This window comes from Vipera ursinii (genome assembly GCF_947247035.1).
Source record: "Vipera ursinii genome assembly, chromosome: 1".
Classification (NCBI taxonomy): domain Eukaryota; kingdom Metazoa; phylum Chordata; class Lepidosauria; order Squamata; family Viperidae; genus Vipera; species Vipera ursinii.
Genome location: NC_139512.1, coordinates 115,747,554 through 115,771,710, shown reverse-complemented (window position 1 = coordinate 115,771,710; position 24,157 = coordinate 115,747,554). Strand labels below are relative to the sequence as shown.

The 24,157-nt window shown below is 41.5% G+C and overlaps 2 protein-coding genes across 4 annotated transcripts; one reads left to right on the top strand and one right to left on the bottom strand.

Annotated features, from left to right (window-relative positions):
- Positions 1 to 4,078: 4,078 nt before the first annotated feature.
- LOC310631630 (macrophage-expressed gene 1 protein-like) lies at positions 4,079 to 8,511 on the bottom strand. 2 transcript variants are annotated; one of them, XM_083348227.1, is made up of 2 exons: positions 8,461 to 8,511; positions 4,079 to 7,181 (listed from the first exon to the last, which is right to left on the bottom strand). In XM_083348227.1, exon 2 carries the CDS (start codon positions 7,107 to 7,109, stop codon positions 4,941 to 4,943), a length of 2,169 nt encoding a protein of 722 aa, XP_083204353.1. In that variant the 5' UTR covers positions 7,110 to 7,181; positions 8,461 to 8,511; the 3' UTR covers positions 4,079 to 4,940. The 2 variants fall into 2 exon arrangements, with proteins under 2 accessions (XP_083204353.1, XP_083204352.1); XM_083348226.1 differs by having other exon boundaries at positions 4,079 to 7,147; positions 8,461 to 8,505.
- Positions 8,512 to 11,888: 3,377 nt separating this feature from the next.
- Positions 11,889 to 23,008, top strand: FAM111A (FAM111 trypsin like peptidase A). Of its 2 annotated transcripts, none has more exons than XM_083349611.1 (3): positions 11,889 to 11,962; positions 12,355 to 12,413; positions 19,003 to 23,008. In XM_083349611.1, the coding sequence occupies exons 2-3, from the start codon at positions 12,360 to 12,362 to the stop codon at positions 20,878 to 20,880; spliced, it is 1,932 nt and encodes a 643-aa protein (XP_083205737.1). In that variant the 5' UTR covers positions 11,889 to 11,962; positions 12,355 to 12,359; the 3' UTR covers positions 20,881 to 23,008. The 2 variants fall into 2 exon arrangements, with proteins under 2 accessions (XP_083205737.1, XP_083205736.1); XM_083349610.1 differs by having other exon boundaries at positions 11,899 to 11,962; positions 12,352 to 12,413.
- Positions 23,009 to 24,157: the final 1,149 nt, after the last annotated feature.

The following is a 24,157-nucleotide window of genomic DNA, read 5'->3' as shown; positions in this document are numbered from 1 at the left end:
AGGGAACATTGGACAACCATTAAAACACAAAAGAAGGAACCAGCAAACCCACAGCCCTAGGGCAGAAAAAGCATATTAAAATCACAACTCAGGACTGGGAGACCACCTTGCAAGGCAGGAACACTGAAGTCACTTCTTTGTCACTTTTTTGCCTTCCCGAAATAAAGACCTGCTTTGCGGTAGCTGCTGTCCTCAAATTTCTTCATCGTTGGCTTTCCCCAGCTGGAAACGAACCGGGAAATTCTTCTGACAGTACCATTTATAAGTTGCTAGAAGAACCTCTCTTCAATATACACCTAATAAAAATAATTGCGTTATATGTTCTCTGTGTAGTGAGTATGTTTTCTTTCTCCTTAGGGTCATAAAACGTCATATGTATTTATTTTTATATTGAACAGGCTCAGACACTCATGGATGTAGGCTGAAGTGTTTAATTGAATCTCTGTAAATGGGATAAATCAATTTTCCCACCCAGGCTTGGCAGTAAATAGCAGACCTCATCTAACCTCATAATTGAGCTCTTGGTTAGAAATGACAGAAGACTGCCAGACTTGGTTAGATCACAATGTATGCTACAGATAAGAATGAAGACTCAAAATACAGTATTCACTCACATCAGTCCAAAGAAGTCGAAGACTTCTATATTCTCCAAAGCACCTGAAGGCAAGACAAGAAGCAACGGATGGAAACTAATCACGGAGAGAAGCAACCTAGCACTAAGGAGAAACTTCCTGACAATTAGCACAATTAATCAGTGGAACAACTTACCTGCAGAAGCTGTGAATGCTCCAACACTGGAAGTTTTTAAGAAGAGACTGGACAGCCATTTGTCTGAAATGGTATAGGGTTTCCTGCCTGAGCAGGCGGTTGGACTAGATGACCTCCAAGGTCCCTTCCAACTACGGTAGATGACGATGATGATGATGATGATGATGATGATGATGATGATGATGATGATGATGATGATGATGCTTGAGGTGTGGGTACTCCTGACTTCTTTTCCTCCTGCCATTCTGAATTAATAGATACTTGTTTGGACCCTTGATGGCCATGGTTGAGCTGTGGTTATGTAATGAATGTTACTGGCCCAAAAATTGCTGGTTCCCACCTCACCAGTTTAGGTCCATCTTAAGTATTTGCGTTTTTAAATACTTGAGGAAAAACTATACATGTCAAGGGATTAGAAGTTTGTTCTTTGAATCTGGGATTATGCAATATTCTCAGCATACTATTCATTTCATACTATTCTTTAAAAGAAAGCCCTATGCTTCGGAAGCTATACAGGTATCATTTTACTTTATACTCAGGAGAAGCTGAGGAAAACCAAGGATCTTCCAAATTAAACTGACATACCAGCTATCTATTTTATACTACTTTTGTAGGGATTGCTCAAAGAGTGTAAACTAAGTGTTGAATTTACCGACACAAGAGAATATTTGTAACTCAGGACTGAACTGTGCGGTTTTTGGTGTTCTCTGAGCTTGGGTTGTTTGCTTGCAGATGTTCCATTACCAAACTAGAGAATACCCTGTTCATTGGACAGATGTTTTCCCTCTGCCTTCTGAACCTAAAGACCCTACTGATTTGTGTTCAATATTTTTAATATTGGAGTACCAATGACAAAGAAATAAAGAGCGACAGATCATTCAGCCACTGCTGTGAGGAAGCTGCCTTTCTGTCCAGCAATTGAGAGATGAGTTATCTCTCTCCTGGAATACTATCCCTATGGGAGGGGTCTCTAGGACCATTAGCTGTCTGGATTGTTATTTCCAGGTAATCCTTCAAACAGATGTTTGCCTATCACCTCTTTTTGCTGAAAGCTATTTGAATATGCAAGTATTCCTGAGCTTCCTCAGTTCCCATAAAAACCAAAACAGAGGGTCTTTTTTAGCATAAAAATAATAATATAAAGTATTTTTGAAACAACACTGGGGGTGTTTTAGGCACCTTGGCTAAAGATGGATTTCTATCCCCAAAGACTTATAAATGCAATGGTATATGGGGCAGCTAGAAAGAGAGAGAATTGCTATCTTATTTCTGACCCAATTCTTGCCAGGACTCAAGTTGCAAATAAATGAGTTCTGAATACAATTCAGGACAGTTCCAATATCAAGACAAGCTGACTTGTGATTTTGGCTTTTAGTGAAGTATGTGTGTATCTGTTTTGCCTTGAGTGAGCGCAACTGCATCAAACAATGAGTCAACTACCTTACTAAAAAAGGTCATGAATCTAAATACTCTCTGCTCTGACAGTTGGGTAATTCTACCTCCTCCCTTTGTCTAACCCAGGGGTGTCAAAATCACAATGGCACGTGACGTGTTGCGACATATCGCAACTTTTTCTCCATTGCCGGCAATGGGGTGGGTGCGGTTTCAGCATGACGCATCTGGCCCACCGGCCGGCAGTTTGACACCCCTGGTCTAACTGATAAAATAAAGGAACAACTGCAACACCTTTATTTTCTGATCTGAAGAGGCCAATCAAGAATTGCCTCAGATAGGTGAAGTAGAATAGAGCATGAGAGATTCTTTCAAAGTCAATTTTTGCACAAGGAAAAGGCTTGTAAGGCTTTAAATCCCAGCTTTAAACAGTGTAGCATACCTCCTAATAGGTCCACAAAATAGAAGAAATACATGCTGGCTGGGGATGATGGGACTTGTAGCTCAACACATCTGAGAGGAAAATGGGTACGTATAATACAGATAGTCCTCCACTTACAACCGTTTATATAATGACCGTTCAAAGTTTCAATAGGCACTGAAAAAAGTGATTTATGATAATTTGTCACACTTACTCCCTTTGCAGCATCCCCCCATAGTCACATGATCCAAATTCAGACACTTGGCAACCGGCTCATATTTGTGATGGTTGCAGTGTCCCCAGGGCCGTGTGATCACCTTTTGCAACCTTCTAACAAGCAAAGTCAATTGTGAGGCCATATTCATTTAACAACCTTGTTACTAACATTACAACGGCAGTGATTCACTTGAGAACAGTGGCAAGAAAGACCGTAAAATGAGGCAAAACTCAGCAGCGGAAATTCTAGGCTCAATTGCGGCCATAAGTCGAGGACTACCTGCACTAAATTTAATGAACCAATTATAGCGTTTGCTATAAAGAATTTCTTTTATGTCAATTAAGAAACAACAACTAAGCATTAAATTCTATTCTAATTTGTTAAGAAAAATATCAGAAGAACTGAAATGAGGGAGTTTTACAAAAAATATTTGATGAGAGTTTTCTAAACTGTGAAACCTAGCGTGTAGCCCTGAACAATTCATTGTTTCCGGCTCTGACCTGCTCACTCATTTTGTGGGAATTGGGCACAATTAAGTGTTAAGACTCATATGGCTCTCCAGGCACATCCACCCCAACATCTCAATGCACTCAAACTGAGGAGAACATTATTTCTAACAGGCCAAATTTCATTCCTGCTCTTGAAATCTGCCCGCTCCGTGGGCAACGCGTGGGGCTGGAGTGAGGGCCAGTGTGTAGTGTCCCCCTCATTCTGTAGGTATATTGAAATACTTCATTCAGTCCAAATACCAGAACACAATAATTCTTAGCATAATATAATGTCTGAGCTGTTTATCTAAGAATGTTTCTACAGCAGAGGCCCAGAATAGAACTGGTTGGTGTTTTGGAACCGTTGTCTTTTTGCAGGGTGGAAAAAAGGAGATGAAAGGACTTCAGCCATGGCCCAGAGAAGAAACAAGGCTAGTGTCTAAAGGAGGGAAGCTGGGTTTCCTGACAGAAGAGAGAGAAGAACTAACCATTTTAAAAAAAAACCCTCTCTTTTTACAACCCTGAAATCCCTTAACTCGGGGCAGAGTTGCAGGTGACTGGATGGAGTTGAGCATTTACTGTCCAGATGCCCTTCCTAATGCCATGCAGAGTTCGCAGCAGGTATTTTTTCTTTGTGTCCTAAGAAACATCTGCCACTACCTAGGACTGAACTCCTAACCTTCCGGGTGGGAAGCAAGCGTCTTCACCGCTAGGCCACAATGCCACTTATAGAAGAGCAACTAGAGATAAACTTCCAAATGTATCAATTTATTGTGATAAACAAAGGGAATATACAAAGTATTCAGCAAGAAAGCATTTCAGAATATTATCACATACATTTGACTTGCATTTGGCTGATCTCTATTTTCCAGCACAAGTGGAGTTTCGTAAGACAGTATGTTGATAGACCCATACATTTCCAGGAATTAAAGCAATTATCTCAATCTTACCAATTAGGGCTAATTTAATAAGGCAGTGGTGAAAAAATAATCACCTAAGGGGTCAAAGACCTTTTTCTAAACAACAACACAGAATTTATTAGACTGACAAAGGATTTATTGACTGATTGCTGAAGGAAGCTTGCTTATACTCGGTATTGTGGCTCATCCGCTTTTTTAAAAATGTATCAAGTGATGGCTGTCCAGATGCAATAAAAGTAAAATAAATCCTCCTACATATAAATGAATTCTCATTACACTACAGCAAGAGCTGTTCTTGCTCTAAATCATGTCGCAGTCTATTAAAATTACCTATAAGTTCTTTCCTATCTTGTCTTGTCAGTGTAATCTATTCTCTTTCAGCTACAGAACTACAGTTGCTCAAACAAAAAGCTATATTGTTACAGCTGAATTATTTTCCTTTCATTCATATAATTTGACATTTGTGATAAAACCTAGATCTTTCAATTTATTTCCCCCTCGTTGCTTATTTTACCTGTATTCAGGTAAATGAATTATCAATTACCTGTATTCACTCAATTCAAAGCAAACTATTTTGCTTGGAAGCCGGTTATCATCATTTTGATCAAACATTTTTACCTACACCCATAGTTAATGCTTCCTTCCCCCATCCCTACACAACTCTCCATTATTATTCCACCTCTCCCACTTCCCACAATTGGAAGTAAGCTTCAAAGTATAGGTGAAAACATGTTTCAGGCAGCACTAAATTCTGGAGGTGTTTCTGTGGTTCCATAGTTTCCATCATCATCGACTAGTTGCTCATTTGTCACCTTTTGGTAGCCTCTCATCTTGTAGCGCCGAAGTCTGAACACGATAAAAACCAAGATAACCAAGACCGCAATCCCTGCCATGCAAATCCCAGCAATGGCCCCGTTTGATAGTCCCATATGGTCATTTCCCTGGAAAAGAAAAGCTATTTCCTTCGCATCTGTGCCATTGGCCAACCTCCAGCTCCCACTCTGCTGTATTTTGACCCAGGCTTGGCTACCTTCGGTGCTCACCAGGATTGTTTCAGAAAGGCTGCCATTTGGGGACGGTGTGCGCAGAAAAGGGGGGAGTTTGATGGGAGCCAACTGCTGAGCAAAAAGTGTCCCTGCCTGCAAGCAATAGAGAATTTCACAGCCATCACTTAAATATGCCTTATGCTGACTATGTCCAGCTGGACATTTCATGGGGTACTTAGTAGGGGAATCTTGGTAGAAAAAATCCTGGAGGATTCCAGGGCTTTGCCCCTCCCGTAAGCCTGCCAGAGGATTGCCAGACTGGCAGCTGAAGAAGCCACCGAAGGGCACCGCAAAGCGGGAGCCCATCTCATAGTCATTGCTGACGCACACCTTCAGATTGTCAAAGAGGACCAGGGGGAAGAAGTAGGCTGGACAGGTGTAGGTGCTGGTCACTGGGTTCTCATTCCCAGTACTGTAGAGTCCTCCAAAGAGAAATCCTGTGTTCTGAGTTATTGGGCCTGCGGCGGCACACCAATAAACAAAGAACTTCACTGTGCTGGGGTAGTAGCGGATGCCGCACACTTTGTTACAGCATTTAAATACAAGCCAGCAGGAATGGCACTGCTGGTGACACTCCATCTTGGGCTGGTTGGCTGTACGTTGCTCTTGGTGCAGCAGGACAGCCGAATAGTTCTTTGGGCAAGAGTAGCTGCCAGTCAAAGGGTTCTGGATACGGTAAGCCTGGCAAAGCTCTTCTGGGTCCTGGCCTGAAACCCCATGGCACTCCTGAAAGATTCCACCAAAGGTATAATTTGTGCTGGGGTTCTGGCACGAGCCATCATCCACATTGGCCTGGAAGTTGAAGTTCTTTGAGCTGGGCTCAACGCAGCCCGGGTGGGTGTTGATTGCATAGTACAGGCGGATAGCATTTTCCACTGTAGTGGCCACTCGATAGACTGTAGGCTCTGGCAATTCGGGTAAAGCATCAGGGGTGATGAAAAATGGCAGAGGAAGCCCTGATTTGTCTATTGCCACTAAACTGTTGGGGATGCCCTCCTGCCACTTCTGGAGGGTGATGCCAGGATAGAAGGGCACACTGCCCCAGCTCTCCAATTTGGAATTTACAGTATTTACCAGATAGTCCTTAGTCATATTACTCAAACCTTCCACGGAGGTCCCAATTCCCACATTGACTTTGTGGAAAAAAGTAACAGAGGCAGAGGCAGTGATGCTTGCTTTCATAGCCTCATTGTCCAGCAAAAACTTCTTTTTCACCTGATCTTCTTGTATGAGGGATGCTCCAGCCTCCACACTTGTGAGGACATGTGTGCCATAGCTTAATACCAGCATTTCTGCCATATACTCAGCAATCCGACTCTGGTTGTTCTCCAGCTGGTTGCCTATGCTCACAAGCTGATGACGGAAGTCCTTGTGGAAAGTAAAGGATGGTTGAGCTTTCACAGAGTAGATGTGATGCTGTACCTGCACTCTTGTGGTGATTGTCTCATCATAGACATTGTGGGTCTTCGTTTCTTGGCTACCAGTGGAGAACCTGCCATTGAGCACGGTGAGGTAGGAAGCCTCAGCATTGATGGATTTGGAAAATGCATCCGTGTAGGACAGCCAGTCTTCAATAATTTCAGAGTGGATCTCCACTGTGCTCTTCTTGAGGGGCACCACAAAGACATCGTTGGGAATGAGGTACTCACCATCTTCAGTGGTCCGGCATTGGGAGTAGTTGAGGGTCATGACCTTGCCCATCTCCACATTGCGCAAGTTGTCCCAGCCACCTCCAGGTAGTACTTCGAGTACCTTTTCACTGAGACCTTGCAGTCTACAAGCTTTGAATCCCGGATCTTCAGCTATTGCAATCTCTGTGCTCAGCAAAACCAAGAGAGGCCAAAGCCAAAATGCCATGGTCAGGGAAGGGAAAAGACCACTTTACTTGCACAGTCCTGAAAACAGGGAAAAGTTTCATTATTGAAAAGACTATTTGTTATTACTCAATCAAACCTTCTCTAAGCTGATGCCCTCCAAATATCAGAAATCATAGCCAGCATCATCAAAGGCAAAGCTGCTAGAGAAGGAGAAAGCTAGATAAGGTAGCAATCAAATGTTACAATTACAATTTCTGGCAATTGTGTTGAAGTAGAAATGTATGCAAATTTTTATTTTTATTTTTTTTTATTTTAATTCCATTTATATCCCGCCCTTCTCCGAAGACTCAGGGTGGCTTACAAGCTTAGCAGTAGCCTTCATTCTATGTATATGCCTGCTTATTAGGGCTTTCACACACACACCCAAGCGGCATTATTACAAAGTCAGCTTAATTGCCCCCAACAATCTGGGTCCTCATTTTACCTACCTCGGAAGGATGGAAGGCTGAGTCAACCTTGAGCCTGGTGGGATGGATCCACCCATGGTAGAAATAGAAGATAATGGAAAATAGTTTAGTATTGCTGCAGAAGTTGATATATAATCCAACTCTTTTAAATATCATTTTGCTATACACACACACACACAAACACACACACACACAATAGCTGCAATACATACACAATAGACCATCACTTGTGTTTTTATAATACATATTAACCAGGTTGCTTCTTTGAATTGGGAAAAATATGATAAACCCAAGTTAGGACCTCATTCTGGCTTTGTGCCGAGAATTATCCTCCTTCTCCTATTTGCCCCTAACAGTGCTTTACAGGGCATAGGATGGGGATGGAACAGCAGCAAAGGGGAAGCAGCTTTAATCATAACAGCTGACTTCCAGTACTTGAGGGGCAGTGTGAAACGATAACAGACAGAGATAGTATGAAACAATTGCAGAGAGTCACTGAGATGGGGGGGGGGGAAGAGTTTGGTTTATTCTCCAAAGCTCCTGAGAGCAGGATAAGAAGCAAAGGGTGGAAGCTCATTAAAGAGACCCAACCTGGAACAAAGGAGAAACTTCTGGACAGTGAGAACAATTAATCAATGGAACAGCTCGCCTTCCCAAATGCTCCATTGCTGGAGATTTTCAAGAACAGACTGGACGACCATTTGACCTGGATGGTATAAGGTCCCCTGCCTTGAGCAGGTAGTTGGACTAGATAACCTCCAGCCCTTTGATTCTATATTCTATGTTTCTAAGGTTAGTAGAAAACCTGCAGGGACTTGGTCTCCCCAAAAAAGGAGATCAAAACTCTGCAAATCTCCTGAACACTTTGTCCCTAATAGGGTTGTCTCTGAAGTTTGGAAAAGTCGTCTGAAAAGCATTCCTTACCTTGCTTGGCTCCCCAGATCCACAGCTTCTTTCTCTCCACCAAAGGAACTCTCGGCTAGTCTGCTCACAGATTTCTTTTTTTAAAAAAAGTAAAAGATGAAGAAAGACTAAAGAGGAACTTCGATTTTCTCAGACAATAGGATTGGACCATTGAAACGTGATGGGAGTGTCCCTAACTGCGGAGAATGATTTGATTTTTCAGGCAGCAGTTTTGAAGTCAAAACAGAAACTTTTTCCAGCAAGTTCCTTCTCCTCCCCCTTAAGCTCCTTGGCCCCACCTTCTTTTGCATAGTTTCCTTTTGATGTTGCTTTCAGTGTAAATATTTGTTGCCCTGGGCAAAAGGTCTATCCATCTGTGACACGGAGGAATTATTAACCCAAACCATCAGAGAGCCAGTCGCTACATGCCTTCCAAAGCTTGTCAGAAGAGCCAGGTTTATAAGGTGTTACGAAAGCTCAAATGGGTAGGGGCTATCTGGACTCAGGGACATCTACCTTTGTATACTGTATACACAGACGCAAGCTAATATACTGTCTCTTAGAAGAGAGCATAAGAAATTCATTAAATGATGTTTAAAGAACAAGCAGGGTTATTTGTGCATGTAGAAATATTACCAGCTGTATATCAGCTCAGTGGAAGATGGCCATTGTAGTTCCTGTATTTTAAAAAGGAGATAATTACAGGTCCAGTTCATATGCCTAAGGTATTTAATATGCATTACAGCACTTTGCTATGGGATGATATGATTTTATTATACATTTGCAAGTTGAGTTTAAAAGATTGTTTAAGAGACTTGGCTTGTACTTCTTGGTAATTCTTTTATTCATATGTTAAAGCCAAAGATCTTGACCACAGCCTTCTCTGAATCTGGATTTGGAATAGAATAACAGAGTTGGAAGGGGCCTTGGAGGTCTTCTAGTCCAACACCCTGCTCAGGCAAGAAAACCTATAGGGGTTTCTATAGGCAACCTTTCCTATAGGCAACCTTGGCTCTTTTATGACTCGTGGACTTCCAGAATTCCCGAGCCAGGAAACACTATAAATTTCTGTTAAACTTGGAAGAAGAACAAGTTAAAGAAACGATGATAATTTGGACAAAGAACTTTGGATATGATATAGAATTAGAAGACTGGCAAGAGTTATGGGAAAGAAATGTTAAATTAACTAAAGCAGTGGCATATAAAGAAAACTTATAGAAAATGTTTTACGGATGGCGTACGACACCAGTGAGATTAGCAAAAATGTTTAAAAATACTTCAAACAAGTGTTGGAAATGCAAATAAAGACCAGGTACTTACTATCATATCTGGTGGACATGCCCCAAAGCAAAAAGATTTGGCGTAAAATACATCTATGGTTGGAGAAAATGACTAAAAACAAATAGATTTTAAGCCAGAATTATTTTTGTTAGGAATAATAGGAGCAAATTAGGTTGTATATATTTAATTCTACACTTATTAACTGCAGCAAGAATTGTATTTGCCCAACATTGGAAAAATGAAAATTTACCAAATGAAGAAGTATTAATTAAGAAAACTATAGAGTGTGTAGAAATGGAGATTGACTTTAAAGATAAAAGAGAAACAAGATTTAGTGTATTTTAGTACATGGGATAATTTATATCAATGGCTAGAAACATGAGTTAGAGAGAAAGGAATGTGGTATGTAACTTTGAATATATATTAGAAAGAAGACTATAGAGTGATTAATTAACATATTGTTTATGATAATTATCTATTTATTATTTCTTGTTAAACACATGAACCCAGATATTATGCTGTTTGCTAAATATTGAGAATGTTATTTGGAAAAACCCCAACCCCAACCCTAACCCTAAGCCAAATCCCAACCCCAATCCCGATCCCATCTCATTACTAACCCCACAAAAACTAATAAAATTCATACAAAAAAAACAACCCTCCAGTGTTGGAGAATTCACAGCTTCTGGAGGAAGGTTGTTCCACTCATTGCTTTTTGTCCTGCCTTCAGGTGCTTTGGAGAAAAGCTTGACTCCCTCTTTGTGGCAACCCCTGAAATATTGGAACACTGCTATCATGTTACCCCTCATCCTTCTCTTCATTAAACTAGACATACCCAATTCCAGCAACTGTTCCTAATATGTTTTAGCCTCCAGTCCCCTAATCATCTTTGTTGCTCTTCTCTGCATTCTTTCTAGTCTCAACATCTTTTTTACATTGTGGTGACCAAAACTGGATGGAGTATTCCAAGTTTGGCCTTACCAAGGCATTGTAAAGTGGTATTAATACTTCTTGTGATCTTGATTCTATCCTCTGTTAATGCAGTCCAGCACTGTGTTGTTGGCTTTTCTGGCAGCTGCAGCACACTGCGGGCTCATATTTAAGTGATTGTCCACTAGGACTCCACACCTATACCTATGCACTTGTTTTTTCTTGCCTAAGTGTAGAACCTTACTTTTTTCACCATTGAATTTCATCTTGTTAGATAGCGCCGTGTTCAAGTCTGTCCAGGTCCTCCTGTATCTTAAGCCTGTCTTCTGGAATGTTGGCTATTCCTGCCAGCTTGGTGTCGTCTGCAAATTTGATGAGTTCCCCATCTCTCCCCTCGTCCAAATCATTGATGAAGATGTTGAAGAGCACTGGGCCCAGAACAGAGCCCTGGGGCACCCCACTACACACTTCCCTCCATGTAGATGCAGTTCCATTGAGGACCACACGCTGACTCCACGTGATGCTGTCTAACCCACATTTTTCTATCTTATCAAGGAGAAGGTTGTGATCTACTTTATTAAATATCTTACTGAAGTCCAAGTAAATCATATCCAAAGAATTCCTCTGGTCCACTAATTTTGTCACCCGGTCAAAGAATGCAATAAGATTTGTTTGGCATGATCTGTTTTTGACAAGCCCATGTTGGCTTTTAGTAATGACTTTGTTTGCCTCTAGAATGGTGTTCGCTGATTTGTTTCCTCCTCCCCCCCCCGTCCCTATTTTTCAGATAAGGGCTGGAATGCAAGCAGGACTGAAATTCGGAAGCCGAAACGAGCAAGGCTCTGAATCATCCAGCCCCCGCCAGGCCTTTCCAGCTTTCCAGTAGGAGGGGAACGATCCCGATGCAGTCTCCCGCCGGCTTCGGCGACTCTTCCCCCACTTCTGTGCCTTCCGGTAACTGTTTGACTCAGAGCGCTCCAAGAGGCCATAATGAAAGCCCAGGAATTTCAGAAGTCGATCCAGTTTCGCTTTCATTTCCCGGCTAGCGGCTGCTTTCCACTTCCTGCTATCTAAAAGGAAAAGGGCGGGAAAATCACTTTTGCCGAAATGAGTCAGTTGTTGCCCAGGGCCCAAACCACCGCCCCGGAAAAGAGGACAAAATCGCTTTGTCCCCTCCCTCTTCGCTTTTTCTAGAAAAGCTGACGCAAGAAATCGTAGTCATTTCCCCCTTTTTGGCGTTGTGGAAGGTGTGATAGAGACCTCCCGTTGTCGACTTTTGTTTCCAAACCTCGGCTGATAGGTCCTTTTAAAGGTACAGAATTCTTGAATGAACGTGTGAACGCGAAACGACGAACGATCGTGATTTCCTTTATTACAGTACTCTCTCTGCCGACAAGTTTTATAGCTGTCGTCCCGCCTGCGAATTTAATCTCACAGCAGTCGGCGGGCGGGAGAAACTATAGCTGGTTGACCCAGCACACGCAGCCATAAGCTAGTGATCTTGATCATGATTTAGTGTGGCGTTTTGGTTTATTCAATAAACGGGGAGAATAAACGAAAAGCTTATGTGCCTAAAGCAGCAAAAATGCTGAAAATAAATAATGGAGTGGGTAAAAAAAAAGTCAAAATAGCAGGACAAATTGAGTATAATCCTCTTGTTTAGGTCATCATCTCTTTTTTTTCTCCCCCTCATTTTACCAGCAGTAAGGATGGAATTGCCGAAAGATGCTTCCGCTGTTGTAAGCAGTGATGAAAATGCAAAGGTAGAGTTCTTGCTTGTTCTGAGTTGGTTCCTGTTCTCATGGTCTGTGTGTGGTGAGTCATGCTTTCCATGGGCATGTCATGACATGCATTTCCTTACACTCTCCTTGCCTCCAATCCTGTGGCTTAAACATTTTCAGGCTGTGGGACCTGTTAACATTTATCATTCCTATTATGTAGACAACTGTGAGATCACAGCCGCCAGTTCTTTTAACTAGGGTTGGCCTTCATACACATCAATTTCTGAGAGAACCAAGGATGTTGTAAAGTATGGGCACACACTGAATGTGTGGATCCAAGCAGCCTTGCCTTTGGTAAGTGGCAGAGGTTTTGTCAATGTGTGGATCCTCTTAAGTGCAGTCAAAGGTATTTTTAGTATGGCAGCCATTACAGGCAGTTCTTGAACCACAATCACAACTGAGCTCAAAATTTCCATTGCTAAGTGAGGCAGTTAAAGTGAGTTATGCCTCATTTTATGATCTTTTTTTGCCACAGTCGTGGAGTGAATTGTGTAACTGTTAAGTGAATTTGACTTCCCCAATTATCTTTGCTTGTCAATGGGTACAAATGATCCTGGGACATGATCACATGATCCTGGGACAGTGCGGCCATCATAAATACATGCCAGTTGCCCAGTGCCTGAATTTTGATCATGTGACTGTGGGGATGGTGCAACTCGTGTAATTGAAGAATGCTCATAAGCCGCTTTTTTCAGTTCTATTGTAAACAAATGGTTGTAAGTTGAGGACTGCCTCTATTATTATTAGCCACTCAATCCAAGAACAGCAAAAAACTTAAAATGATTCGGCCAGACTAAAACAGGAGATCACAACAGGGACCTCAGAGACATATTAAGGCCTTTCCTGAATCCCAGCATAGTAGATGCTGCCCTTATTGCTGATGGGATGCTATTTCAGACAGTGGGGACTGTTTCAGGAGGCCCACTTCCTTGGTTTTACAAGATGATAATACAGTCATGGCCGAAATTGTTGGCACCCCAGAAATTTTTCCAGAAAATCAAGTATTTCTCACAGAAAAGTATTGCAGGAACACATGTTTTGCTATACACAGGTTTATTCCCTTTGTGTGTATTGGAACACAACAAAAAAGGGAGGAAAAAAAGCGAATTGGACATTTTGTTGTTGTTAGCTACGAAGTCGTGTCCAACCCATCGCGACCCTATGGACAACGTTCCTCCAGGCCTTCCTGTCCTCTACCATCTTCTGGAGTCCATTTAAGCTCACGCCTACTGCTTCAGTGACTCCATCCAGCCACCTCATTCTCTGTCGTCCCCTTCTTCTTTTGCCCTCAATCTTTCCCAGCATTAGGCTCTTCTCCAGTGAGTCCTTCCTTCTCATTAGGTGGCCAAAGTATTTGAGTTTCAGCTTCAGGATCTGGCCTTCTAAAGAGCAGTCAGGGTTGATCTCCTCTAGGACTGACCGGTTTGATCGCCTTGCAGTCCAAGGGACTCGCAGGAGTATTCTCCAGCACCATAGTTCAAAGGCCACAATTCTTTGGCGCTCAGCCTTTCTTATGGTCCAACTTTCACTGCCATACATTGCAACTGGGAAGACCATAGCCTTGACTATACGCACTTTTGTTGACAGGCTGATGTTTCTGCTTTTTAGTGTGCTGTCTAGATTTGCCATGGCTTTCCTCCCAAGGAGCAAGCGTCTTTTAATTTCTTGGCTACAGTCCCCATCTGCAGTGATCTTGGAGCCCAGGAAAATAAAATCTGTCACTACCTCCATTTCTTCCCCATCTGTTTGCCAGGAATTGAGAGGGCCGGGTGCCATGATCTTGGTTTTCTTAATGTTAAGTTTCAACCCAAGTTTTGCACTCTCCTTCTTCACCCGCAACAAGAGGCTCTTTAGCTCTTCTTCACTTTCTGCCATTAGAGTGGTATCATCTGCATATCTTAGGTTGTTGATATTTCTCCCGGCAATCTTAATTCCAACTTTTGATTCATCTAGCCCTGCCTTTCTCATGATGTGCTCTGCATATAAGTTAAATAGGCAGGGCGACAGTATACAGCCTTGCCGGACTCCTTTCCCAATTTTGAACCAATCAGTGGTTCCGTGTCCAGTTCTCACTGTTGCTTCTTGGCCCACATATAGGTTTATCAAGAGACAAATAAGATGGTCTGGTACACCCATCTCTTTAAGAACTTGCCACAGTTTGTTATGATCCACACAATCAAAGGCTGTAGCATAGTCAATGAAGCAGAAGTAGATGTTTTTCTGGAACTCCCTAGCTTCTCCATGATCCAGCGTATATTGGCAATTTGATCTCTAGTTCCTCTGCCTCTTCGAAATCCTGCCTGTACTTCTGGTAGTTCTCGATCCACATACTGCTGAAGTCTAGCTTGTAGGATTTTAAGCATGACTTTACTAGCATGAGAAATGAGTGCAATGGTGTGATAGTTTGAACATTCTTTGGCACTGCCTTTCTTTGGAATTGGAATGTAAACTGATCTTTTCCAATCCTGTGGTCACTGTTGAGTTTTCCAAATTTGCTGGCAAATTGAGTGTAGCACTTTTACTGCATTGTCTTTTAAGATTTTGAATAGCTCAGCTGGAATACTGTCACCTCCACTAGCTTTGTTGTTGCTCAGCTTTTCTAAGGCCCACTTCACTTCACATTCTAGGATGTCTGGCTCGAGGTCAGTGACCACCTCATTGTGATTATCAGGGACGTTAAGCTCATTCTTGTATAGTTCCTCTGTGTAATTTTGCCACCTCTTCTTAATCTCTTCTGCCTCTGTTAGGTCCCTGCCATTTTGGTCCTTTGTCATGCCCATTTTTGCATTAAATGTTCCCTTCATCTCTCCAAATTTCTTGAAAAGATCTCTGATCCTCCCTATTCTATTGTTTTCTTCTATTTCTTTGCACTGTTCATTTAAGAAGACATTCTTATCTCTTCTACCTATTCTCTGGAATTCTGCATTCAATTGGGCGTATCTTTCTTTTTCTCCATTGCCTTTCGCTTCCCTCCTTTCCTCTGCTATTTGCAAAGCTTCCTCAGACAGCCATTTTGCTTTCTTGCATTTCTTTTTCTTTGGGATGGTTTTGGTTGCTACCTGTTCTATAATGTTGCGAACCTCTGTCCATAGTTCTTCAGGCACTCTGTCTATCAGATCTAATTCCTTAAATCTATTTGTCACTTCTACTGTATATTCAACAGGGTTATGATTTAATTCATACCTGAGTGGCCTAGTGCTTTTTCCTACTTTCTTCATTTTAAGCCTAAACTTTGCAATGAGAAGCTCATGGTCTGAGCCACAGTCAGCTCCTGGTCTTGTTTTTACTCACTGTATAGAGCTTCTCCATCTTTGGCTGCAGAGCATATAGTCAATTTGATTTCTGTGTTGACGATCTGGTGATGTCCATGTGTAGAGCCGTCTCTTAGGTTGTTGGAAAAGAGTGTTTGCTATGACCATCATATTCTCTTGACAGAATTCTATCAGCCTGTGCCCTGCTTCATTTTGCACTCCAAGGCCAAACTTGCCTGTTATTCCGGTTATCTTTTGGCTTCCTACTTTAGCATTCCAATCCCCCATGATGATAAGAACATCATTTTTTGGTGTTAGTTCTATAAGGTGCTGTAGGACATAATTGGACATAATGTCAAACAAAACTCCAAAAATGGGCTGGACAAAATTATTGGCACCCTTAACTTAATATTTGTTTGCACACCCTTTGGAAAAAATAACTGAAATCAGTTGCTTCCTATAAGCATCAATAAGCTTCTTACACCTCTCACCCGGAATTTTGGACCACTCTTCCTTTGCAAACTGCTCCAGGTCTCTCTTATTGGAAGGGCGCCTTTTCCCAACAGCAATTTTAAGATCTCTCCACAGGTGTTCAATGGGATTCAGATCTGGACTCATTGCTGGCCACTTTAGAACTCCAGCACTTTCTTGCCATCCATTTCTGGTTGCTTTTTGATGTATGTTTGGGGTCATTGTCCTGCTGGAAGACCCAAGATCTCGGATGCAAACCCAGCTTTCTGACACTGGGCTCTACAGTGCGACCCAAAATCCTTTGGTAATCCTCAGATTTCATGATGCCTTGCACACATTCAAGGCACCCAGTGCCAGAGGCAGCAAAACAACTCCAAAACATCATTGAACCTCCACCATATTTCACTGTAGGTACTGTGTTCTTTTCTTTGTAGGCCTCATTTCATTTTCGGTAAACAGTAGAATGATGTGCTTTACCAAAAAGCTCTGTCTTGGTCATCTATCCACAAGACGTTTTCCCAGAAGGATTTTGGCTTACTCAAGTACATTTTGGCAAACTGTAATCTTGCTTTTTTATGTCTCTGTGTCAGCAGTGGGGTCCTCCTGGGTCTCCTGCCATAGCGTTTCATTTCATTTAAATGTCGACGGATAGTTCGCGCTGACACTGATGATCCCTGAGCCTGCAGGACAGCTTGCATTCCTTTGGAACTTGTTTGGGGCTGCTTATCCACCATCCGGACTATCCTGCGTTGCAAACCTTTCATCAATTTTTCTCTTCCGTCCACGACCAGGGAGATTCGCTACAGTGCCATGGGTTGCAAACTTCTTGATAATGTTGCGCACTGTGGACAAAGGCAAATCTAGATCTCTGGAGATGGACTTGTAACCTTGAGATTGTTGATATTTGTCCACAATTTTGGTTCTCAAGTCCTCAGACAGTTCTCTTCTCCTCTTTCTGTTGTCCATGCTTAGTGTGGCACACACAGACACACAATGCAAAGACTAAGTGAACTTCTCTCCTTTTTATCTGCTTTCAGGTGTGATTTTTATATTGCCCACACCTGTTACTTGCCCCAGGTGAGTTTAAAGGAGCATCACATGCTTGAAACAATCTTGTTTATCCACAATTTTGAAAGGGTGCCAATAATTTTGTCCAGCCCATTTTTGGAGTTTTGTTTGACATTATCTCCAATTTGCTTTTTTTCCTCCCTTTTTTGTTGTGTTCCAATACACACAAAGGGAATAAACCTGTGTATAGCAAAACATGTTTTCCTGCAATACTTTTCTGTGACAAATACTTGATTTTCTGGAAAAATTTCTGGGGTGCCAACAATTTCGGCCATGACTGTACTTAAGAGAGAGGACCTAGTTATTTTGCTTAACTACGGGGTGGGCAGAAAAGAACGGAGAGAGGCATTTCCTTAGGCGACAAGGCCCTGAGGACAATTGGCACTTGAAATGCACAACTGGCAGCCAACGCAGCTCACCTAGCAGTGGTGACACACGGGCATAGTGAAAAGCATACATTATTGCTTGCACTGCTGCAGTTGGAATCAGCTGTAGCTTCCACATTGTGCTCAAGGGCAGCCCCAGGTAGAATACATTGCAAAGTCCAATTACGAGGGCATGAGTAACCATTGCAAGGCCTCCGGTTGAGCAAGGAATGAACGTGATTGGTCTGCAAGATGAGGCTGTGCAAGGGCACTCCTGCCGCAGCTGCTACCTGCTCTTTCAGCACTCGCTGCCAGTCCAGGAGGCTCCCCAAGTTGTACCCCAGACTCAAATAGGGAAGTAGTACCCTATCCCAGCCGGACAGTGAAAACTTCCCCAACCTGGGGAGGGGCTAAACAGACACAGCCTCTTAAGTCTTGTCTCTAGCTGAGCAGGCTCTAGAGCAGGGGAAGGCAACCTCAGCTCTTTTATGACTCATGGACTTCAACTCCCAGAATTCCTGAGTCAACAGAGCCGAGCTTGCTTACCCCTGCTCTAGACCTTGGTTCAAATCATACTCTAGTAATAGAAAATTGGTTGAGTTTGATTCTATTGATTTTGGCCCTTAAGTTCTCTGTAAAATAGAGTTTGAAAATCTTGGTCCATCCCACAAGAAACCACTGATCCTAGCATTCTATCCAAATTCAAATTCAGAACGGAATGTGCAATTGCACTGCTGATGGCTAAGGGCTCTCTGCTAACTTGGCTTTCACCTGCTCCAGAGGAAGAAACAGAAACCCTGAAAGACAAACATGGAGTCTGTCCTTTTCCTGTTTTTAAATGCCACATAAGAGAGGCCAATTCTCCTGATTGGATCCTCAGTGCTTGGTTTTTGAAAGTGTTAGTTGACTCTGCTATTACTGGGACTGATGAATCAAGCTAACTTTCCTTTAATTCTTTTCCTTTTGGGATATCATGGTGGAATTTCCCCACAGTCTCCGTGCCTCTCCTTAGTACATTATGGAATCACATGCACCTGGAGAGCAGAACATGTTTTAAATTAATCCATGATTGAGAATCCCAGGTCTGCAGTGTGCCTGGTTAAGGGAAGATTATAAGCCCCTTCAGTTTGAATATGTAGACAATTGACCTTCAGGTTATTGTGTTCAAGAGGAAAAAGTATCTGCTACTGTTGACATGTTGAGCCAAGATTTGTGCTCACGGCCTTAGTTATTTTCTTTCTTTCTTAGGTAGCTTAATTACATTCAGTTCAGAAAATGCCTGAATTGGGTTAAAAGCACCTATGAAAATATTCCATACCAAATATTGTTTCACATCTACTTTACATAGGTTATTGGTGTTTTAACGAAAAACAAAATAACAATGCAAATGCATATTTAATTGTTGCCTTTTATTAGATCAAACAAGAGCCACTAAGTAGCAATGAATATAATTGTCCTGAAAAAGTTGCAACAAGTCGCAAGTCTGCAAGTGAAGAAGAACGAGAATTCAAGGTGACATTCGGTGAAGATGGAGGGAAGTATGTAGTGAGAGGCAGGCTTACCGACTGTCTGCTTAGTGCCCTCAGGTCTAATCAACGTGTTCGTACCTGGATGGACAGAAACAAGAAAAAAGAATTCCACTTAATAGAGAAGAAAAAGACTTGGGATTCCTTCATCAATCTGGGAATGCCTCTAAAGTACCTATCTGATGACTCAGAATTTGAAATGAAGTCCTACAAGCAAACTGATGAAGTATGGTATCGCCAATATGACAATAGGAGAGAATGTATATTGTTCTATGTCCGTGGAACAGGTTGTAGAAACCGTGGAAAACAAAGCCGTACGATAATAAAAAATGGCAGGCTAATTAACAAATATTGCACATTTTGTATCTTTGCCCCTAAAGGAGAATCGATAAAAGATGCCCTGTGCAATGATGGCCGCTTTCTGCCATTTCTGAAAGAAGAGGATTGGACACTGGAACAAAAAGGAACAATCAGAGGAAACTGTGACTTAGTTGAAACCTTATCAAATCAACCAGATGAAGTTTATGAAATTAACGTGCAGCCTAAAAAAGGTGCCAGATACAGTAGTGATCTAAACAAGAAACAGAATGATTTAGACTTGGCTGGGGAGGGGCAGCTGAGTACCCCTGAAATGCCACAGCCGGACTGTGAGCAGGGACAACTCAGTGCTTCTAAAACACAACAGCCACAGCCAGACTGTGAGCAGGGACAGCTCAGTACTTCTAAACTACTACACCAGCAGTACTTTGAATGCCGGCTCCTGCATGTGTATCCTAAGCTGAAGGAAGAAGGAGAAAACATTTACAAATTTTTGAGTCATAAAAACAAGGACTTTGAAGTTTATAAAAAAAGCTTTGGAAAGGAGGTAAATGACTCACTCTCAGCTAAGTTGGTGGAGACACTTTGTACCCGTATGAATTCAGTTGGATATATAGAATGGAAGAATATCTTAGGATGCCTTCAAGGGGCTGGAACTTGCTTTGTTCTCCACGGTAGATATATATTAACATGTCACCATGTAGTAAAGAAGATAGTTGGAGAAGGAACTGAAGCAAAGGAATGGGGAGATAGAATTAAGCAGTTAGCCCGTGTAACTTTCTCTTATAAAGAAGACTATCCTACAGAAAAGTGGTTCTCATTGGAAAACTGGTTTCAAATATCGGATGAGGATCTTGATTTTGCTGTCCTGAAATTGGAAGAAAGTGAAAGTGAAAATCATCCTCCACCAGGACTGTTGCAATTTCATTACCCACCACCACCAAACGGTCCCATTTTTATCACGGGTCACCCAAAGGGAGGAATCAAGTCTATGGATGTTTGTCTTGTTGTCAGCGTATTTGAGCGTGGCAATCAATATAGCGAACAATGGCAGAAAGGGCAGAAAATTCAATGCAGCAACTACGTGTGTGGTTACAACTCGGATAAAAGATGCATCCATGCGTATAATCCAAAAGGTTTTGAGAAAGAAAAAAACAATCCGAATCTTGTCACTTACAATACTTGTTTTTTGGATGGCTCATCAGGTTCACCGGTGTTTGACAAAAATGGGCGACTTGTTGCTATGCACGCTTCTGGATTTGCTTATAAAATGGGCAACAAAGAGTGTAGCATAATTGAATGGGGCTATTTAATTTGCTCAATCATTTTTAAAATGCAGTCCAAATTTAAACCTTGGTTTGATTCTACATTTCCTCCTTATACAAGTCAGGATAGTTCACGTGTGGATGCACTTCAGAATGAGCTAGAGGAGGAAATGGATACTAATTAATATTATGCTGTTAAAGTTCAATCCACTTCTCAAAAAAAAAATGAAATTGCTTGCGGGAAAATTATCTGCCAGGGTTCGGCTTTCTTTGGATTTATAAGAGTTTGTGACAGATACATTTATTTTCAAATATGCAGGCTGAACATAGCTGCCACTCTACATTAAATTCTCCAAGAAATGCCTCAAGGTTTAGCATTGTCCATTGCATTTGAGAGCTCCCAATAGCATAAATTCTTTTGTAGTTGTGTCTCTTATTTCCTAGCTATTTCTACTTCTTCTTCTTTTATGCAAGCGTTGATTTATTTTATTTGGGAGAGAAGAAGAGTGGAACTAAAACGAGATCCCAGTTACAGACTTTTCCAGTATATTTTCTAGTATCATCCAGTCATTACTGTGGTGATATAAGGGCTGTCCTTTTTTACTGTTATTTTGACATAACAATGGTTTGGTGGTTATAGAAGATATTAGAAAGGTATTTTCCTCACTGCTGAATCAGGGCATTATCCATCTATCCTTGAATTGGCAGAAAATAGAATTGCCATCTCTTGCCGCTCTTGCATCACAGTCAGTTGCTTGCCTTCTCTTCAAGGTAACAGTCTTAGATTCACAATGTTGAAGCTCCACTTTGATGGCACTTATTTAAGTGAGGAAATACAGCTAATGGCAACTTCAACCTGTCCTACTTGTGGGCTGGGGCTAAGATGAAGGCTATGGACCAAGAAAAAAAAGAAAATGCCAGGACATGTTGATGCCATAATTAGGTGCATGAATATCTCAGGGGCTGCCACAAAGAAGAGGGAGTCAAGATATTCTCCAAAGCAGATCAAAGATCAAAATCGAGCGCATATAAAGAGAATTTACAACGCTTTAATAGAATTGGGATTTGGAAATGGAATTAGTTAAAGATTGTATGGTAAAGTGGGCTCAAAATATTCAAGAACCGATCCCATTGGATATACGGGAGGTAATTTGGGTTAGAAATGTAAAATTTACCCAGGCCCAAAATTTAAGAGAAATTTTTTATAAAATGTTTTATAGATGGCGTTTGGATCCTAAAAAGTTGTCTTGTATGTATCCTAATTTACAGCCCAAATGTTGGAGATGTGGCAGTTTGGATGCTACTTATTTTCATATCTGGTGGACTTGTAGAAATATAAAAGCTTTTTGGATTAAAATTTGGTGGAACATTCAAAAGATTGGACAGCCATTTGTCTGAAATGGTGTAGGGTTTCCTGCCCGAGCAGGTGATTGGACTAGATGACCTCAAAGGTCCTTCCCAACTCTGCTGTTTTGTTCTGAAGACCCAAAGTTACCAGTAAGGATGCCTCACTCTGAAATGCATCCACAGGAAAAACCAGAAACAAGCTCTGACAGTCTGGAATCTGGAAAATAAGTCAGTGTAAATTGTGTTCCTGACATGGGGATTGTAGAAGGACTTTTACAGGTTATTCTGGTCAAAGCATTATCTAAATACCAGTCTACACCAGTGATTGGCAACTTTTCAATTTGGATAAATATCACCTATAAGGGCAACAAGAGTTTTATTGCAGGATAGGTTTTGATGGGTTTTTAAGAATAGGAGGCATTGGTGTTTTAATTTATTGGGCTTATTGTTTTTCACTTTGCTCCCAAGGAAGTGGAGTTTTGCTTCAAAATTTCATCAGCCCAATCTTGAGTGACTACAGATATCTCAAACATGGAACCATATGCCACCCTTAGTTGACAAACTGCTTATTCTATACACCAAAGTATTTGCTTCCTTATTTCATAGTGACTGATAAATTTGATTAGCCAAAAGGCTAAATGAAGAGGGATTTAGATGACTTAAGTCACAACTTTACTCTCGTATAGTTTAAATACAATAGTGCTTCAGGGAGCACATTGGTCTAGATGTTGAATTGCAGTTCCCAGCAGTGCTGGCATCACTTTGATTAGTGAGATCTTCAGTCAGAAGCATCCAGAGGGATCTGGGGGGAGGGGGGATGTTGGTGACCCTTGGGTTTTCTTAATAGTTTCCAAATAGCTTAGGCCCATGCTACTTATCTAATGGTAATTTCCTAACTTTGGTCTTATACTTAATATTTATGACTTATTGCCTTATTCTATCATGACATGGAGTGAATAAATTGAATTCTTTGAGCTATTACATTGTTTGCATTTGTTTCTTGCAACTTAATATTCATAACAAACTTTAAACCAGGAAACCAAAGAGAAAATATTGTATAAATTTTAATTTGCTGCAAAAACCAGCTGGTGGCAACAAGATCTATCAAAGTATAGTTTGGGCAAACATGGGTTTAGAAAAATCAGAAACAAGACAAATTAATACTATTAGATAAAATTATTTGTATATAAAATTAAAACAGCAAGTAATATAAAACTTGAATTGATGATGCAAAAAGCTTTCAAGAATTGGTGCTTGAAGTGAAAATTCCCAAATGACTAAATCTGTCTCAAGAATGTCCTGTCCTTGATAGGTACATGTGAATTCCTGGCAAAGCTCGCACCCTCAGGAGGACATTGTCATAGATTATCAATTGTTTGTTGATGGAGTGGCGGAATTGAGTCGGAGGTGGTCCTTCATCCTTGTGCTCCTTGCGTCTCAGCAGCTTTTGATACCACTTCCAGGCAGTTGGGGATTGGGGGCATGGTTTTATGTTAGTTCTCTTCTCCAGGCTGGTTCCTGTTGGTGTTGGTTTTGGGGAGAGATCTGCCTCCAGGCCTCTCCTCTCTGGGAGTGTTGCTATGTTGCCCTACTATCTCTCCTGCTTTTTTAACATCTATATCAGGGGGTCTTCAAACTTGACCCTTTTATGACTTAAGGACTTAAATGCCTGGCTGAGGAATTCTGGGAGTTGAAGTCCACAGGTCATAAAAGGGCCAAGTTTCAACACCTCTGATCTATATGAAACTCCACTGGGTGAGGTCATCTGCCAACTGGGTTCAGTAACAATACTATGCTGATGATGCCAAATTCATCTTTTGATCAAAGGCCTGCCAAGTCAAACTCCAGATTTTATTTCCAACTCAGTCTTGCCCAAACTGAATGGCTGTGGGTGTTTGGAGCGAGACATAACGGGAGGTCAACACCTACTGTAGTGTTCTCAATTTTTCCTCAGATACTGCACAGTAGCCTTGCATAAGCCACTTTATACGGACAGCTAGAGTTGGAAGAATATCCTTGATGAATGTATGTATAGCCGTCTAATTAGTGAAGAGTTTTCTCCTTCCCTCTCTGTATTTTGTATGTGTTGAAAAAAAATTCAGAGGATTCTTGTTC